This window comes from Cyanistes caeruleus, chromosome 4 (assembly GCF_971803275.1).
Source record: "Cyanistes caeruleus chromosome 4, bCyaCae1.hap1.1, whole genome shotgun sequence".
In the NCBI taxonomy this organism is placed as follows: Eukaryota; Metazoa; Chordata; class Aves; order Passeriformes; family Paridae; genus Cyanistes; species Cyanistes caeruleus.
This window is the reverse complement of record NC_141704.1, coordinates 45,336,852-45,355,533: the sequence shown is the minus strand read 5'-3', so window position 1 is coordinate 45,355,533 and position 18,682 is coordinate 45,336,852. Positions and strand designations below refer to the sequence as shown.

General features: G+C 38.1%; 2 protein-coding genes across 51 annotated transcripts in view; both read right to left on the bottom strand.

The window, feature by feature from the left end:
- Positions 1-9,191, bottom strand: part of CAPS2 (calcyphosine 2) — a 30,354-nt gene extending 21,163 nt beyond the window's left edge. For 4 of the 50 annotated variants that reach the window (XM_086884312.1, XM_086884310.1, XM_086884319.1 and 1 more), the window contains exons 1-6: positions 8,319-9,019; positions 7,892-7,985; positions 5,541-5,587; positions 3,964-4,009; positions 3,729-3,839; positions 800-955 (exon numbers count right to left, since the gene is read on the bottom strand). In XM_086884312.1, coding sequence (XP_086740438.1) covers positions 800-955; positions 3,729-3,839; positions 3,964-4,009; positions 5,541-5,587; positions 7,892-7,969 — 438 coding nt within the window. In that variant the 5' untranslated portion in view covers positions 7,970-7,985; positions 8,319-9,019. Of the gene's footprint in view, positions 1-799; positions 956-1,789; positions 1,921-2,873; positions 2,906-3,650; positions 3,840-3,963; positions 4,010-5,540; positions 5,588-6,495; positions 6,588-7,891; positions 8,285-8,318; positions 9,020-9,102 lie in introns of those variants that run through there. The other 46 variants (XM_086884342.1, XM_086884314.1, XM_086884328.1 and 43 more) reach the window with 38 other exon arrangements.
- A 1,344-nt stretch (positions 9,192-10,535) lies between these two features.
- LOC111932997 (uncharacterized) lies at positions 10,536-18,614 on the bottom strand. The gene is made up of 6 exons (XM_023932339.2): positions 18,385-18,614; positions 15,680-15,885; positions 14,449-14,515; positions 13,091-13,181; positions 11,855-11,964; positions 10,536-11,221 (listed from the first exon to the last, which is right to left on the bottom strand). The coding sequence occupies exons 1-6, from the start codon at positions 18,551-18,553 to the stop codon at positions 10,929-10,931; spliced, it is 936 nt and encodes a 311-aa protein (XP_023788107.2). The 5' UTR covers positions 18,554-18,614; the 3' UTR covers positions 10,536-10,928.
- Positions 18,615-18,682: the final 68 nt, after the last annotated feature.

Here is an 18,682-nt window from a genome sequence, read left to right as displayed (position 1 = left end):
ACACCTACAATGATGCATCTTTCCCTGTTCAACCACTCTCCTCTGCCATCTCTTCCAAACAAGATTAAAGCTGGGTTTTTTCAACCCTTTGTTTCCCAGTTTCTCTCCACTGATCTTCCCTTCTTTGCACCTTAATTTAAAAACATGAAATAAACCTGGCAGAACTAGTACAGCTTGCAGTCCAACTGTACTGAATCTTATACAACATCAATATCAAAGCAAAAAGTACAGGTATCTTTCAATATTTTAACCCATATTCCTTTTCTTTTTCAATGTTAATAGTTCTCTGAGGAACAGATTAAATCTTTAATTTCTCCTTAAAATTTTAAATCCTATATACAGTCCCAATTTACAAAATAGTAATTAAAATACTTCTAGATTTATAAAATAAAGAAGCTTGAATGAATTTCTGGTTTTGGAAATAACACTTCACTAAGATCTTCCTGCTGTCTCTCCTCTTCTTATAGGCTTTAAGTTCTTCCCTATCAATCACAATAATCTTCAGGCTCAGGCTAGAGATGCACTAGGAAGGCCAGTGTTACTTTCCTTACCAGAGAACACAACCACACATAAATTCTCAGAGCACTTCAGTTTCTTGCTCTGCAACAACTGAAACAACCTTCCAACAGTTTATTTCCTCCTCAACATCAGATGCTTAAATTACATGGGTTTTTTTTTTATTTCCTTACAATAAAAACATGAAATTAATTACATACATGTGAAAACCTTTCCAAATAGTGTATTTAAATAATGATATACATTTTCTATTTAAAAATGCAATTTCTACTTTGCCAGCTACCTTTATTGAAGTGTCTGGACACTGGAGGTGGTCTTTTTTCTTTTCTGCAGTTCTCTGAGGATGTTGCTTATATTCTTCCTTCATACCTGATTCATACTGGCCATGCTTTGGTTTGGATCTGTATGTGGCAGATATCAGATTTTCTGGTCTTGTCTTCTGCTCCAAAACAGAATGTTAAAACAATGAGTAATCAATATAACAGCCTCTGGCTGGTCTATTAAATGATAACAGCATTTTTTTAGTTCCTATCCAGTATAATGTCCAAAACTTCTTGACATGATGCTTCAAATTAAGAAAAAATGCAAACAGGATGGCATATTCAGGCTCAATTTTCATTGAGTTCTTCAAATTCTACTGTTTTTAAATCTAAAAAATACACACTCAAATGGTTTTACATCACTTTTAAATGAAGAAGTCAGATTCAGTGGTACTGCCTTATAACATCACTAAAACAGAAATTCTGACATTTGATTTTTGGATGGTTGAAAACAAATGGATGGATGTTTTTTGGTCAGAAGTTCTCATACTCTTGTATGGCAGATGAGAACTGGGACAGTGTTCCTTAGAACAACATTGGCTCCACAGATAATTACCTTTCTAACCTTACATTAATTTCAAGGCTCTCTACAACAGAGGCTGGGATCAGTAGAAAGGGCAGCAATGACAGAAGTCCAAGATTCCAATTTTCTTCTGTCCCCCTGAGTAACTAACATCTTCAATATTTAAGTCACATTATTTCAGTGCTAACAAAAGTAAGGTGACCTTCTCTAGCATCTCTACTCAATACTTCTAACTCATTTTTGCAACAACAGTGTTATGGTCCTGCTGTAGAAAACCATTTCTCAAAACTCAAAAAGATTTATGTTTTTGAAGAGCCAACCTTCTCCTTCAAAAGAGGATTCACATCCCTTCCCTGGTTAATTCCTGAATTATAAGAGTATATTTAAATTTTTCTTCCAAAAGTGACCTATTTTAGGAAGATTTACTTACACAGTTACTGAAGAAGCCGGAATCTATCTGTCTCAAGGAAAGCTTGGTCAGAGCCCCAGAAGCAAGAAGTGCAGAAATAAAGGCCACTCAGAGGAATACATTAAAATATTTTTAAACAGCTTGAAAATCTTCTTCACAAAAAAAAGATGGGGAGCAAGTCAGGCAAAAAAAGGGAGAAAAAGAGAGAGAAAGAGAGACAGAGGGACACAGAGAGAAAGGGTAAGTAAATAGAAGATACATTCCAATACAATGAGCACTCAGTATTCAAAACACAATGAAGGCAGAGGAATTAACAAGAGATAAAGAAAAGCAGAAAAGAAAGGGATAAAGACCCTGAGAAACAAAGCCACACCTACCTTCCATTAGCACTCCTGCAGCTTGACAGAGTTATACATATGAGCTTCGTTTAATAAAAAATGGTAAAGCAAGAAGCATAATCACAAATACACAGAGCCAAAAAGGCTATAACAACTGAAGCATGTTTACAAGGCAGTAGAAAGGAAAACAACCTACCTGTAGTTACAGCTGTTGTAAAACAAGTTTTACAGTTACATCCTGAGACATGTATAAATACCTATGTTGGGCACGTATTCTAAAAACTAGTACATTCTTAGTACAGTATTTTAAAAAGACCAAAAAAACCACTTACTATTTCAGTTTTTACTTGAATGAAATTGTTTTACAAGTAGAGAAACCATTTGTTTATATAGGGAAACATACAAAATAGTGATCTTGGCAGATTCACCTTGAACTCCAGCCAATCTGGAGTTATGCCCCTCAAGTTACTATATTATTTGTTTCAAGGAGGAAAGGTTAAGCACAAATTAATTTAAAATTGGTTGTCCTTCCAGTTAAAATCCTGAGGTTTTTTTTAAAAAAACTCACTTGGATATTTCTTAGGTTTACATAAATTAAATATTTTTGAAATAATGGACTTGTAATCAGTGTATTTTTTAGTAGTTTCTCCAATAAGCTAGTTCCTGTCACATAAAAGAAATTAAAACATATTACATTTTCAGACCATATAGGATAGTACTGAACTGATAAGACTTTTTGTTAGTCTGTATTTTTTCAACTTCTTTACCTCCATTTTGTTCTGACACAATTTCTAGACACCTGTTTAAAGGAAAACAGGAAATAACATATATCATGATCAAATAAAAAAATGTCACATTTATTTTGTTCATATTTAATTCAGATATAGGAGTTCAAAAGAACTCTGCATTCAGCTTTCCTGTATTCAGGGAAGTGTACTAACTGAGTAATTAAATTAACTCTTAAAATGTTTATACTGGATATTGATCCTGAACAATGTTGCCCTGTACTGTAAACCAGAATATTTGCATCTGGGCTACTGTTTACCTTCAAAAGTACCTAAGACTAGGGGTGATTAAGTTTCTTAGTTATCCAGGGGGAAAAAAAAGCCAACATGATGAGGAAATTTTAACAATAAAAAGAGCGCTAACAAATTTGACGTGATTCCAAAGTTTATGTCATAGTTCTGTTTTAAAGACAACAGCCCTAAGAAAAAAAACATTAAATGGCTGCAAGTAATTCCAAAAGTTTTCACCAGAAGTAACTACTGTTCCATAGAAATAATACTTAGTGCTTGTAAATATGGATTTTGCCTTCAATCATACATTTACTACTACTAATCTTTGTTATTACTACTACTAATATATCTCTTAAAAAATAAGTACAACCAAAGGGTAAGTGCATCAATGCTATGTAATTACAATGCTATATAATAAAATCATTTTTTCTGAAGAATCCCAGTAAAAGGACTTAGCTAAAAATATTTTGGACCAACAGCACTTGGAGATATGAGCTGAACCAAAAGTAAAAAAAAAAGAGAACTTACATAAAAAAATATATGCATGCTTTTCTAAATTACTGCTAAAGGGGCATATCATAAAAATATTTGTAGTGACAGACTGACATGTTGATGCTGTACATATGGAGTTTGTAGTGACATTCTCCACTCCGAAGATGAATCTAGTTGGCACCTATGAGAAGAACTTCCAGTGTATGGTATGTAAGAGTCTCCATCCTAAAATCACAGGCAAAAAAAGTAAAGCAATCATAACTGTTTTATAATCAGAGTGATACTTTTATAAATTCCTGAAAAACGTGAATTTTAAAAACTTTTTGAGAAAAAAATAATTTACAATTACCTCTTCATCAGAATCTCCAAGCCTCGTTAGATCTAGGCATGGCACCCTGAAGGGAGTTAAAACAATTTTAACAGCAATACAATCTCTTATTTTTCTAACTGGAATAAAAGCACCGCCTATTAGTTATTACTAGCTCCTTCACAAAAATTTCCCTGCAACTGGATATGGCCTACTCAGCAAATCTCTTGCTTCAGCTCAGCACTGAGCTTCTCTTCCCCAGCAGCAGAGCACCCAAAAAGGACCCTTCTTTACTCCCACATTGGCCTCTCTTCACTCTCCAACAGGAGCTACTGCAATAAGATCATAAATCAGGGACACCTTACTCTTATCTTCCACAGCACATCTGTGTCAACATTCCTCTATAATCAGTCAACAGAGAGGCAACAGGGAAGCAATTGCTACATGAAATGCAAATCTTCTGAACATTTCATGAGAGATTAACACAGTAGAAGACAACCATACCTCAGTATTTTGTTCTGCTTAAAGAAATGAAAACATCTCCAATTCATCAAAGCATCTCTGTTCCTTCTGCCTTTACTCCAGGTATATTGCAGAGCACTATCAATACGTGTGCTTTATATTTTATCACCAATAAATATATCCAAGCAACTCTAATATAACTTCTTGAAATAAGAGAGTTCCTTATTTTACAGGCTTTTTTTTGTTAGACAGTGACAGATAGTACAGAGAAATTGGAATTTCTTGACTTTGGTTGGAAGAATCAAAGGTTATAGTCACATACACTTATAAAATAATTATGCACATTGGCTTTAAGGCATTTCAGTAAACAAAACTGGCTAAACTATCAATCATGGTCCTTGAAAGAGTAGGTATTCCTTATGTGCCAAAGTCACTATAGGGTTTTAAATTTTAAAAGCACAAACAAAATTTCCCATTGCTTATAAAAGCCCTTCACAACAGTTTCTCTGTATTTTTTACTGTAATACTTGTAAAAGTGGTCAATAGTTAAAATACCATTTTTCTCCTTTTGCAGACACATTAAAAATACTCAATAAAAACAATGTATAAATATGTAAGCTCTGAGTGACACCCTCTGAAGAGGATGGAGTCAAGTTCTTCTGGGTGGTGCCCAGCAATAGGACAAGAGGCAATGAGCAGAAATGCTTAGATGCACAGGAAGTTCCACCCAAAAAAACCTTCTTCACCACAGGTGACTGAGCACTGGAACAGGTTGCCCAGAGAGGTTGTAGAGCCTCCCTCACTGGAAATACTGAAGAACCATCTGGATGCAGTCCTGAGCAATGTGCTCTGGGATGATCCTGCTTGAGCAGGGAGGTTGGACCAGATGGACCAGTGGGTTAGACCCAATGTGCTCTTTTCCATCTTTACCCATTCTGAAATTACACCTCCACTCAGCCAAATTTAAACCAACTTAATTCCAAATTAAATAATGCATCAAATATTCTACTCCAAATATAAATAACAGAAAAAATCGCTATGATGATAAATTTCATGCACTAAGTTGTGCGTCACTACAAATGCAAATGCATTGTGTTAACAATACACATAATTAAATAAGCTGATCAGAATAAAAAAAAAAATAGAAGCAGACTTACTCTGGTGGGTGAGGACTGTGTGTAGCCTGTCTATTTGGTCTCCAGCCCTAAAAGAATGACATATTATTACATACCTAGGGGATCCAGATTAAAATACATAGTTGTCCCTTTCAATTTCCTTTGAAGTATTTAAAATTAGAGCCTCAAAGTATCTGTCCAACATACTTGACTAAGACACTAATAACAAGGGGGAAAAAAACCAAAACTTCTCATTGAAAGCTAATTCTTACACATCATGAGACTAGAAGACTGAATATTCATCATGACAGAAAGATTTCAAGCCATTAAGAATCTAGATAGCATCCACATCAGCTATTAATAATACATTAAAAATAATCCATGTTCCTGAGGCTTTGTTCCGTCACTGCTCACAAGGCTTTAGGTCACATTGTCCTTGTCGGTTGGGAACCAACCCTTAAACCAAAACCACAAGACTGACAGCCAGCTGGCTCACAAGGAGCTAGCTCAGACCCCAAAGAGCTCCTGATATTTGGTGTAACTGTTTCATCTCAGCTTTACTACAGTAATAGTGATGACGATTAGGCAGTTCACTTTATTTATTTTGCAAGTCTGCATAGCACACAGATCTTCAAACTCCACTGAGCAAGAACATAGCAAGAAAAAAGACTGTCTCCTATCCCCCTACTGCTTTTGAAAACAGCTAGCAGCAAATCCATAGGGAAGGCTGCTTGGGACAAGCAAAAATTAACAGTTCACCTAACTGGTCTCCAAATCTGAAAAAAAAAAAAATTCAAGAACATTCAGAACCAGGACTAACATTTTTGTTTTCACACTTTTCAGCTCATAAATCTCAGCATCACAGCCTAAGCTGAGCAGAATCCTATTTCCAGTGCCCAAACATCCTTCACGATCTGAGAGCAAGCACAATACTGTAACTCCTTTCTTGCCATACAGCCTTGCGGCTGCTCCCGAAACAGAATTTCGGCAACACTACCCTCTAGTGACTCCAGAACGAGTCCGGGTTTCCAGCTTTGGGAGTTCTCTGTACATAATGAGCACCGCCACCGTGTGGTCACCTACGTAGGACTGTCAAGGCACCAAAAAACAAAGCATTATATCTCATATTTATCTTTTTTCTGCACCGTTCAATTGTGGTGAGGTAAAGAACACAACTAATTCTAAATGTTAAAGTCTTAATATAATTCCTTCTCTAGAAGTCAACAAATCAGGAAGAAAGCAAACAAAAGCCATTGTGAACACTGGGGTGAAGCACATGATTTCAGCATAATTTTAATTAAAGATTTGATTTTGAAAATTACCAAAAATCATGTGGACTAGAGAGTCTAAATTTGGAAACTTAGTTGCATGAGAAAGAAAAAAAAAGGGGGGGGGGAATGAGAGATTAGAGAAAAAATTACATTTCTTTTCTTTTACAGCCTACACTAAATGCCCCAAATGTTCCTGTTGTCCACAGGTATTTAATTTTAAAAAACCTGGTTAAAACATTAACAGTAATATTATAACATTAATGTGTTATCATTTACAAAAGGTCTTTTTTCATTCCAAATCAAACTGAAAAGAAGACCAGCAACTTGGCAGTCAAACTCCAAGAATTTCTAACGGGGTCATGCAACAAATAAGGAAGTAAAATGAGTGCTTGGGGGCTGAGGGAGGATTAGCAATTAACTTTAGTTCATGGACATAAAATACACATTATCTGTGAGAAAAATCAACTGTTACTAACAATATTAATATTTAGCTTAGCAGTAAGGAAAAAATGGCCCTCAGAATCCAAGATCATATTCATAGGGACTATCAAAAGCTAGCACTAAAGTTTCTACTACAGTGAGCCTGTGAGGATTGCACACCTACCCTATCCCAAAGCGCAGACTATTAGGAATACCTGGAAAACGTAATTTCCCTTCATACTGAACAGAGAGCACTGAGATTCATCTCTCATGTCGACCTAAAATCACGCCTTTTCAAATTATATTTTGGGGGCTGCTTTACTGCTGTCTTGCAAAACAAAAACACAGCCACACCTGTTGCCAGTTTCACCAACAGAATGAGACAGCACACAGTACATGTTCCAGCCTCTGTTGCTCTTAACTGCAAGTACTTAAATTCATTCTTAAATTCCCCACATTCCAATTAAGTACTCAGAGTAGCAGTTATTCTAGGATAGCTGTTTATATTGGAATTTCTCACCTTCATTTCAGAAGCTGTCGCACTAAACTATCCCTTTCCAACAAAAAGAATTTCTTTAAAAGGTGTCTTCTCTATAGAATGGATTTTAACCTCAAACTAAGAACCTTCTGAAGTATGATTAAAATATTTCTTTAAGTGTCAAAGTAAGGAAGAAAAACAATCACAAGCCTCCCATTGACTACCTGACATTTCTTCACCCTCAATGACAACTCAGCCTTCCTTCGAGGGGATGCAGCAACTCCTTTAACTTCCAAATCCATGCAAATTCAATGTCAGCTTTCAGGAAAAAAACCTGAAAACCAGAAAATACTATTGAGAAAATAAGTATTTTTATCTAAGTACATCTGGGAAAAAAAAAAAAAAAAAAGTTACTGCATTAGAAATAATTTTGGTATTGTCTTCAGCAAGCAATGAAATGCTGTTGGTTTCTCTTCTACACCGCCTCTTAATTTCAGTCTTTTATTACTAATGCTTAACCAGATTCCTGTTCAAATTTATGTTATTGTCTCAAGCTTAACTCCCTCTTTCCCTTATACTTATTGATACCTTCTGATTACGTAACTAATTTGTTACCCCTTGGCAGCATCAAACCTTTTGCACTCCACTTACAACTGCTGCCTGGCTCTCCATCGCTCAATGCCCTGGGAACATTTCAGGAGCCCCGGCACACTGCCAGGCTCCGAGAGCTCCAGGGTGACATTCCACCAAGCATTCCTGCTCTGCTGGCTCCCCCTTCCAGGCAGCCACTTTTGAACCAAAAGCCCACCATGTAGTTCCCATCAATCAGACATTTCCAAACGAAAGGCTGGCGGCAGTGAGCAGCTCCCTGCTTTCCTCCCGCAGGGCTGCAGGGCCTGCAGCCGCCCAGCCCCTTCCCCGGGGCACGGAGAACGGAGATCCTCGCACCCGAGGCCGCACAGGGGAGACGGCGCTGTTGTACTCGATGGTTCACACGCTGAGATTACTTTTATCAAACAGCAATGCTGTAAAAGGCGGAAGAAACACTATGAGCTCAGCAGCTCCACGGAAACGATGCACTTTCCCAGGCGAGGCGCGGGAGCCCGGCGGGCAGGGCCGTGTCTCACCGGGGCGGTGCCAGGGCGCACGGCTGCCGGAGCGGGCCCGTCCCCACAGCCGGGTACAGCGGCGCGGAGGGGCCAATCCGAGCCAGGCCTCGCACCGGGGCTGAGCAAGATGCGCCTCGGAGGAGCGGGGAAGCGCAATTGCCCATTGCTCCTGCGGAAATACCCTGCCCGGGGCCCGGCCGTGCCCCGCTCCCCGCGCCCACGGGCGGGTCTGCCCGCCCTGCGGCCCCCGCAGCCCCGCCGGGACAGGCGCCTACACATCACACGGGCTCTGCCCCCGGCAAACCCCGGCAGCCGGAATCCGAGACCTCGGAACTGCGGCGAGAGAGCGCACGGTGCGTGTTTGTAGCCTGGGTCAGAAATACAGCCATCGCCCCGAGGTAGCTCGGAGCCTTTCGGACAAGGGCTTCACGTGTCAGCAGCACCCAGCCTCGCGGAGGTGAAAGGCACAGCCGTGATCATTCAAACGCTGCCCCAGGCGGGGAAACGCCGCGGCAAAAGACAGCGGCACCGGTACCTGAGGAGCAGGACCGACCTGCACCCCGCACACAGCACACCTGGCTCCCACTCCATCGTTCCCTCAGATCAATGGCTTTGACATTCGTTCACTTTCATTTATTAGATACTCCAAAGAAAAGCCTCAATGAAACTGGTTTTTATTCCAAACACTTTCAGTGGTCCTGAACGACAAGAGCAACATTAGTTATTTTTTAAAATCAAATTGTATCCAAGTACCAGTTCTGATTCACCCGTTCTTTCTTGGGTAAAAAAATCCGCCACCTCGTGATAAACCCTGGCTCTGTAGTTAATGAAGTTTTCCAAAGTTAGGCAAAATCTCACTTAGTAGTTTTGCACTAACACACTGATGTTAAGGATGTATTTCTGGATGCTGCTACTTCCAAGCCTGTGTGATCCAGTTTTAGAACCAAACACATACCATGTTTTTACACCAGAATGAACAATTCATTCCATTTCACTGAGTGACACGATAATAAATTTAGTCCCTTTAAGTACAGTACATTTCCTCCATAAAAACAAATTCACGTGCTCTTTTCCTGTAAGAATAAGGATGCCAGAAGAGTTCAGGCATCATAACTGGCCTACATAAAAGCTATGCAATTATAAAACAGAAAATGTAACAGTGCTGTACTGTCAGACCTACCTCTAAGGCAATCCCTATCATTAAACGCTGGCAGTGCCATAGGTGGGTGCATTAAGTGAACAAAAAAATGAGTAACTAATGAAAGTGTGGACAAAAATGATTCTGGCAAATGAAAACAAATGCTTTTCCTCATACTGACCTAAAAAGGATATCAGGTTGGCATAAAAAGATCCCATGCCCTACAGTTCTTGAAAGGTATATAGCAACACATCTGTCAATTCTGATGTAAAAAAATAGGCATTAAAATGAATCGAAAGGTCAGACTCTATGGTACTAAAACAAATGTGAAACAAAGATACAGTACTAATGAGTATTCATCCATTATTAGACAGCTGCTGAGTTTAACCAGCGACAAGTGAGGAAGAAATTAAGTGATCAGGTATAATATATTAGGGATTAAGCTGACATACAAAACTAAACATCATTACCCAGGAGACTGCAAATTCAGACACCATTATTTTCATAGTGTCCATGGCTAAATTTCTCTCTCCAAATAAAGAAACTTAACTATGAATGAGTATCAAAGACTTAACCCATACTGGTTTTCACACTCCCAGATAAAATTTTTCCACAAAGAGCTGAATTCATCAGTGCATGCTCTTTAATGAACTCAAGGAAGTCACAGTTCAAGTGGCATAATGCTTTCTAATTACAAAACATTTATGAAACATCTATTCTTTATAGTCTCAATTAGAAGTTATTATAATACTTTAGTGAAGCATCAGATATAATTACAGTGCATTATATACAGAGTACAGAAATATTTTTATAGGGAAAAAATAAATAGAAAAAATATGTAAACATCCTGAGTAAAATTCTGCTGCCACTGAAGTCTGTTACAGAATTGTCATAGATACAAGCAAAGGCAGCATTTCACCCCTCTTTTTTAAAGCATATAGCAGTGCACATAACTTCATTTCAGTTTAAAGTGCATACAACATTAGAAAAAGAATTCATAAGCTTTTGGAAGTTTTACATATGCAGATTCCATTCATATCTATTGCGTCTCCTCAGTCCCATCTCTTCTTGAGATTCAATGGCATCTCTGTTTATCACTTCTTCATCTTCTACAACATCTGGCTCCAACTGATGTATTTCACATTCACTGTGTAATTCATGCTCTTCTATTTTGTAATCATTATCAATATCCTCAAGCAAATCTTCATTACAGTCATCTTCTCTGTTGTTCATTTCTTTTTCTTGAGAATGTTCAGCAAATGACTGAATGAGATCTTCAAGTTTCTCGTTACAAATGTGTCCAAGATCTTAGAATTCACAAAAAATAATCAAAATTAAAATTTACTGGTAAGGCTCTGAATTTCAGAGTCAGTTTAGAAGTAGTTTTTATTTCAATTTTTAATTAATTTAATATTTTAATTTGGGTTTTTTTTTTCCTCTTTTATAAAAGCCCAAATAATGCAAAATTTCCCCAAATCTCTAATGGACCATTCTTAACATTTAAGATTTCTCTTGGGCTACTATGCAGCTCTTGGAAGTCTCCAGTTGAAACTAACATACGATTTGTTGTTTAGTGTTTTATGCAAGCATTACAGCTTCAGAGGTCCCCATTTGGAAATCCTTTACCAAAAGTTAGTTCCAGTACTAACAGACTGCTTAGGAACTGATGTTCCAAAAGCCTGTTTCATCAAAACATCAAAACAGAATGTGTGGTCCACCCCAGTTCAATGTCTTGAGCACCTAGTCTTAAATAGATCATGATGTATCAAAAATTTAGAATGGGATACATCTCAAATAGGAAGAATGGTATTCCTCCAGAATCAAACTAATTCCACACAAATTATCTAAGGTGTAAAAGCTGAACATTATTATAGTAAGATATACTTATTCTTTTAAAGTATAAGCTCCTTAATTATCTATCTGTATGAAAATTAAATTACCTTTCATCTTGTTTTCTGATTTATCCAATCCACTTTCTTTCATCAGTCGTCTAATTGATTGGAGCTGTGTCATTATTTCATCTTTCTGCTCACAAGCTAAAGCATTGACACTAGAAAAAAAAAGACAAATTTTTTTTAAATCTGAAAGATTACCTTAGAAGGGAATGCTTGATAATAATTATTTCAGTATTTCTTTCTGTGCATAAATACCATAGTTATGTTTGTGAAATGTTTAGGCCAAGCTTTCCTTTGAGAACTGTCTCTTGAGAAGTGGGGAGGTCATGACACCATACAACTACTGAATGCCACTGAACTCTAACACTGGAGCCCCAACAGCCAAGGTAATGACCACTGAAAACAACAATTATCCAAAGTACTGTTATTAGCAGTACAACAATGCCTAATACAGAACTTTAGGCTTTGAAGGCTTTTCTCATTCAATGTTTTTTAACTTTCCTCCCCATCACTACTAGAAATTTGTTAGGCAAACTGGCCAGTGAATTTGCTGCTTAATAGTTTCAGCATGTATCAAGTTCAGAAGTACATTAAAGAAACAATCAGGAAATTCTGCATGTTTTAACCTGTGTTTCATGAAGGATGTCAGTCTAGAAAATTAACCACATGGATACTTTTATTTCTAGTAGATAAGTTAGCTAGTCTAGCTAACTTCACTAGCTAAGTCTAGCTTCTTAAGGATGGAACTTCTCTAAAACTACAAGGAGTTTTTATATTACTGATTCCCTCATCATACTAAAATAGACAAGTTTGATTGCACTGAAATACACACACTTCACAGATTCATTTCAAAACACAAAAATAAGCAGCTATACCTTGATAACTATTTTCTTCTTTTAATTACATCTAAAAGAAGAAACTCACTCCGCTACCAAAATCTAATTCCCACAAGGGCTTTCAAATGCTACTGAGTTTAAGTATATTTTCATCACTATTAGTCTCCTTGGTCAACATTAAAGTTCATCTTGTTAAGCCACAGTAACGTGATCATATGTCTTCTGCATATATGTTCGGTGAACAAGGGAGGTATCTGTGAAAAAGTTCACAAACAGCAGAATTGGTATTACCTGCAAAAGGCTAGAGAAACAATAAATGATCAAAGAAGGTTCCTAAAACTGTTCCTAACCTATATATAAGGATCATTTTTAAGAACTCTTTGTTAACATTCTGGTGAATTTCAATATACAGGAAACAACACTGAGATTTTTTAGAAACACTCACCAGTTTGAAAGTGGATCCAACTGAGTCAATAAAGAATTTAACATTTTCTCTGTCTGTGCTAGATGTTGCTCCAGTTCTAAAAGCTGATGCTCTAACAAAACAAACAAAAACAATACAACAAAAAAAGAGGAAGAGGGAAGGAGAGGGGAGGCAGGAGAGAAAGAATATTGTAAAAAATGTCTTTGCAATACAGGGGGAAGAAATGTCAGGTAGTCAATGGGAGGCTTGTGATTGTTTTTCTTCCTTACTTTGACATTTAAAAAATATTTTAATCATACTTCAGAAGGTTCTTAGTTTAAAATTCATTCTATAGAGAAGACACCTTTTAAAGAAATTATTTTTGTCAGAAAGGGATAGTTTAGTACAACATTAGGATGTAAATTTATATTTTTCATTGGACAGATTCAAAACCAGAAAGTTTCTTTCATCTATAAAATTTTACAATATGAAAATGGGGTGGTGGGGATAACAACAGAAGCCTTATTATGTGTGAACAGAAGTCCTTTCTACCCAGTAACCTATCTACAATAGTGCCCAAACAGAGGACACCTTTGTACAAACTGAGCAAGAATGTGGAGCTCACCTTCCCAGTCTCAAAAACTAAACAGCTGCAAGACTTCCTGAGATATAAGTACTATATTTATATTTAATGTGTTTTCATGTGTTTGTCTATTCACACCTTACAAACACATTTAATGCTTAATGCACTAGAATCAAGAGGAGTCACTCCTCCTAAAATACAACTGAACTTTGAAGAAAGAAGAATGCAACACACAAGGATGATGAGTATAGCAAATCACTGCAGACCTGGTGTACACAGACACCAAAATATGCTGCTAGTTGTCTAATTCACTAAAAATGTGTCTATACAAGGGAAGAAAAGGTATGAAAACAGCATCAACTTTGAATGTTTGTGACAAGTTTCTCATTTGGCCTAGAAATCATAAATAGGCTCTATAATCGTTTAACCACACTGCTCCACTTCAATACAGTTCAGTTCTAAACCAGATCATTATATTATTTTTAAATACCCCATTTATTTAATTATATTCCATTGAAACTGAAGAAAACTGAACAGATCTTAAATGAGAAAAACATCAGACATTTTAAAGGCAGTGAATCATACTGCATTACTACAGCTGTTTTAAACAGCATTACATCTGGAGAATTTAAACAAACCTCAAACAAGCATTTCAAACATACAAAATGACGAAGTGGGTTTTTGTAGATTCCCAACTACTCTCAGTAACTTGAAAGATTGTCTTCATTTAGTTAGACTGTATCAATGAAAACATGTTTTGTTCCAGTAGGAAATAAGCATTTCTGTTGAACATATGCATTTTGAATGAGTATCTCACCTGTTTCCTTTGCCTTGTCTTCTGTACTTTTTTCCTTTTTGGAGTGACTTTCTTCATGCGACTTCATCTTTAAAGAATACAATCAAGTTAAACAACTTCATCACTATTTGTGTACTAAAAACAAAACTGCATTTAGAACTTTAGTGAAAGTAAACAGCAACCATGAAAATGTGCTACATTAATGAAACTTTTCTTCTGTGATACCTCCCTCCTGTCTTAAAATAACACTTCTGATTTTAAGCAAATACAATTGGCAAAAGCTGTAAAAGAAAGCAGTTTCAAAAAGAAGCAGAAGAAACCTTCTAGGTTACTGGATCCAGTCTCTTATCATTAATTACGATATAGTATTTATTTCTTACAGTAATAAAGATATTATCATAAAAATACTTACATTTTAATCCCACAAGCCCAAGTGTCAAGAATTGTAACACACAAAATACAGTTTTCGTGATTTTTATATCTTATATTAAACTGGGCAGCCTCTATACTCATTTTTCTAAGCTGTGATATTTTTGTCATACACAAGATTAACGTGAACTGACTCCAGAAATGAGGATGTTGTCTTCAGTCTTACTCCTGTTCATTTTTATTTTCCCGGAGGGCAAGCAACAATATTCCAGGTGCACTCTCAGCTTTGTAAGTCCTGTAGTATCTCTTACTATAAATAAAACATTTCAAGACTGATGCCTTTTGAAAAACAACCGATCGTGTGTTCTCCTTTTTGAATTTACAAACGGTAGAAAAAGTATTCCATGATGCAAATAAACCTGCATGTTGCAACTGCATGATCAAATGAGAAGTCCAAACAAAAGGTTAAGTCTACTCATTATTCTATCTAACTGCTAATCTATCTAAGACTACTGCTCTGCAGGAATTGTCTGCCTTCTTCCCATACTCAATCTCATGCTGAAGAATGAAAAGGAAGTGAAACACTGACGAGACTTAGGTTACAGACTCAGGTAGCAGCATGGCATAGGTTCTCAGATCCTCATTTGAGGCTGCAGGACAAATAAGAGTCTCATTTCCTCAAGCATCTAAAAATACATAAGCCAGAAGCCTTCAAACAGAATTAGATATGCTAAAACTTTAACTTTGGACTTTACATTCAAAGTCAAACAGAGCAAGAAATGGCTTTTGGACAACCATATACACGGGCTCAAAATTAGGAAAACAAACAAGCAGTTACATTTCCTCCCAACTACAATAATATAGTATTTTTCCTATGGCTTACCTTAAGAAGTTTGTATGCTGCAAACATTCCCACTCCAAGAGCATACAGTGGCATGAGGGTGAACGCTAACTCTCGACCATTTCCTCTCGTTCTCTCATTTTTTATCTCTTTTTCCATTGCATTTCTCATCTGTTGAATACTCTGGTAAGTATTACTGTCAGAATTTCCTGGATTCCGGTGAACTTGATAAACTGTCTGAGGACTACCTTAAAAATTAAATTGAGAGAAAAACAACAAAGTAAGAAATAAAATCAGGAGTCCACAATTGGAATTAAATTGTTTTCTTCTTGTGTAATCACCTTTGTTCATCACTCTTCTAAGATGGTGTGGGTAGCCTTGTGTCCATTTAAAAAATTAAAAATTATTCTTACATTAACAAAATTCACAGTTAAATCTAGGCTGCAAAAACTCTCAAGTCAAGCTTGGTTTCTTTAATGTACAATTTTTAAGCTTCTTCACAGCAGCATTGGCAAACCCTTAGCAAATCACAGAAAGATATAACAAGAAAATTTAAATCTTGAAATGAAAGCATACTCAGAGAAACTATTGATAATGCTGAAAACAGTAATAAATATTTTTCCTTTGCACCAAAGGAACTGAGTTAATTACAAACTGAATTGTCTGGCCTCAGAAAAAAAAAGGTTTTGTTGAAATACGCTGTGCTGCTGCTTTTATTATTTTGGCAGTAAACTCAGTTTTACATGGATATTCCCACAGGCTTAGAAGTACTGTACCTCTGCAAATCAAATATTTAGCAGCACAAGATTATACAATAGCCAGGAGATGCAACCTTGGAAGTCAGAAGTATTTTTGCATGTAATTTGCCTGCCAGAACAGGGAGCAGATGAGAAAACAGACAGTGCCATTGTTCAACTTAGGAAACAGATTATTTGGTAGTTAAATCAAGGGTTCATGGGACATGCACATATGGAACAGTACCATCAGCTAAAGAATGCAGATGCTTGCAGAGACAGACAGCAGGGGATTGGGGATTGTGAAGTTTTACACTGATGTCTCAACTGAGTGCCTAGACTTACAATTTCAAACGTTACGTATCAGAACTGAGTATGGCTATGGCAAGGATCTCATTCCATAAAAACTCCCAAGCAAAAGACCATTATGCAAATCACTACTCATCAATTAATACTGTAACAGTGGCATTTCAGGAACTCACAGTAACATAACTCAAGTGTACAAAGTACAGCCACAATCAGATAGAGAAAAAATTAATGTTACAAAACCTAAATGCTCTAGCTCATACAATCAGAACTCAAGCTACCTTCATCATTCAGTGCAAATTCAGGCAGGCATTGTCCTTACAGGACAAGTAGATTTAGACTTGCTAAAATTGCACTAACTAATTTAGAAATTACATTTTATATTATATATATTTTTCCAACTTTCAGAATGTTTCATATTGATTCCTAATTTTAGATTTACACTCACCTTTTTCCTTAAGTTCTATTTGTTTTTAAAGTAAATGAGAAGTTTTACTAAAATAGTTACTATCACAGATGAAAAAGATTTCTACAGATCATACAAATAAGAATGTGGCAACGGAAACACCTTGGTGGTGTCTGGTTTTCTACACCTTGTTAGAGAAGAGGAATGTTGAATCCCAGTGAAGTCCAGTGTCCTGCACCAAGTTTATCCCACAGAAGAAATGGCAAAGTGAGTTACTAGCCAAGCAGGAAAAGAGAACAACCCAGAAGGTGAGAACAGGAGATCTGTCTGAGATTCATTTTACTCAGTGCTGGGCCAGTACTTCAGTAGAATCACAGGCATGTGAACAGTTTCTCTTTTTTTTTTTTTTTTTTTTTTAGGATTTGGTTTTAAAATAATTTGATCTATAGGGAATATACAGCTACCTTATAAATAAAAAACACTCAGGCGAAACAGGCCAGCAAGAGCTTATGAAGCACAGTGTTGGGGAGGATGAAACAGGTAGGAAGACGATGGTAGCAGCTCAAGCCTCCATTTTTCTGCCAGCTTTTTCTTCCAGACAGATTTGGAGAATTACAGCAACTAGGCATCTCTCGGTTTGAAACACCTTGGAAGGCATCGTCAACGAATCACAGAGCTACCTCACAAAACCAGGCTTTTTGTGATTGTCAAAACAAAGGTGTATCCTTCGACCCTGAGCTAAATCGTGACATGAACTGGGCATGACTTAATATACGTGGATATTCAGCTATAGCTGCTGGAAGCAGTAAACTCTGTAATCCATTCATTGATACCTTTTCTAAACAAGCATCTTGGACTCTTTTTTAATATACTGGCGGACAGATTTTGTATGACTCTGTGCGTATATTTACTAAAAGCAACACTCGGCTTCCTTATTGCCATAGATTTTTTCCCTGTGACACCTCTCAGTTCATCTGTTCGACTGCGCCCCTCGGGCACTGTTCGTCACACCGCCCCTCACTGCCAATTATCGGGTGTTTCCTGCACTTAAGAGCAGTTTTGGCAAGACAACACAGACAAAACCCAAAGCACTGGCGAACCAGAACAGCAGAACACCGCAGGAGATGGGGGTGTTTAAGGCGCACACAGGCCAGCTCGATGGGCTCTGACCAGGCCCGAGCACCCCCGGTGCCTCCCGCCGGACGAGGGCACCTCCCTCTCGGCTCCTGGGGTTCCCTTCAAGCCCTCCCGAGCCCGCGGCGGCTCCCGCACGGAACCCGCGGCATCGCCCCGGCTACTACCTCTGCCGTGCTGCCGGGGATCGTAATGGCCGGGGCCGGCCTTGCCGCCCCGCGGAGACCGGCCGGGCCGCCCTCCGCCTCCTCCCCCGAACATCCTGGGCATGACGACGAAGACGCAGAGCACCAGCACGGCCGAGACCAACACCTGCTGCACGGCCGACAGCGCCATGGCCGCCGCCTCCCCGCCGCCTTCCCGCGGCCGGGCCGCGCCCCGCGCCCCACGGCCCGGCACAGCGCCCCCGGCGGCGGCAAGGCCCGGCCCGGCACGGCCCCACGGCCCGGCACAGCGCCCCCGGCG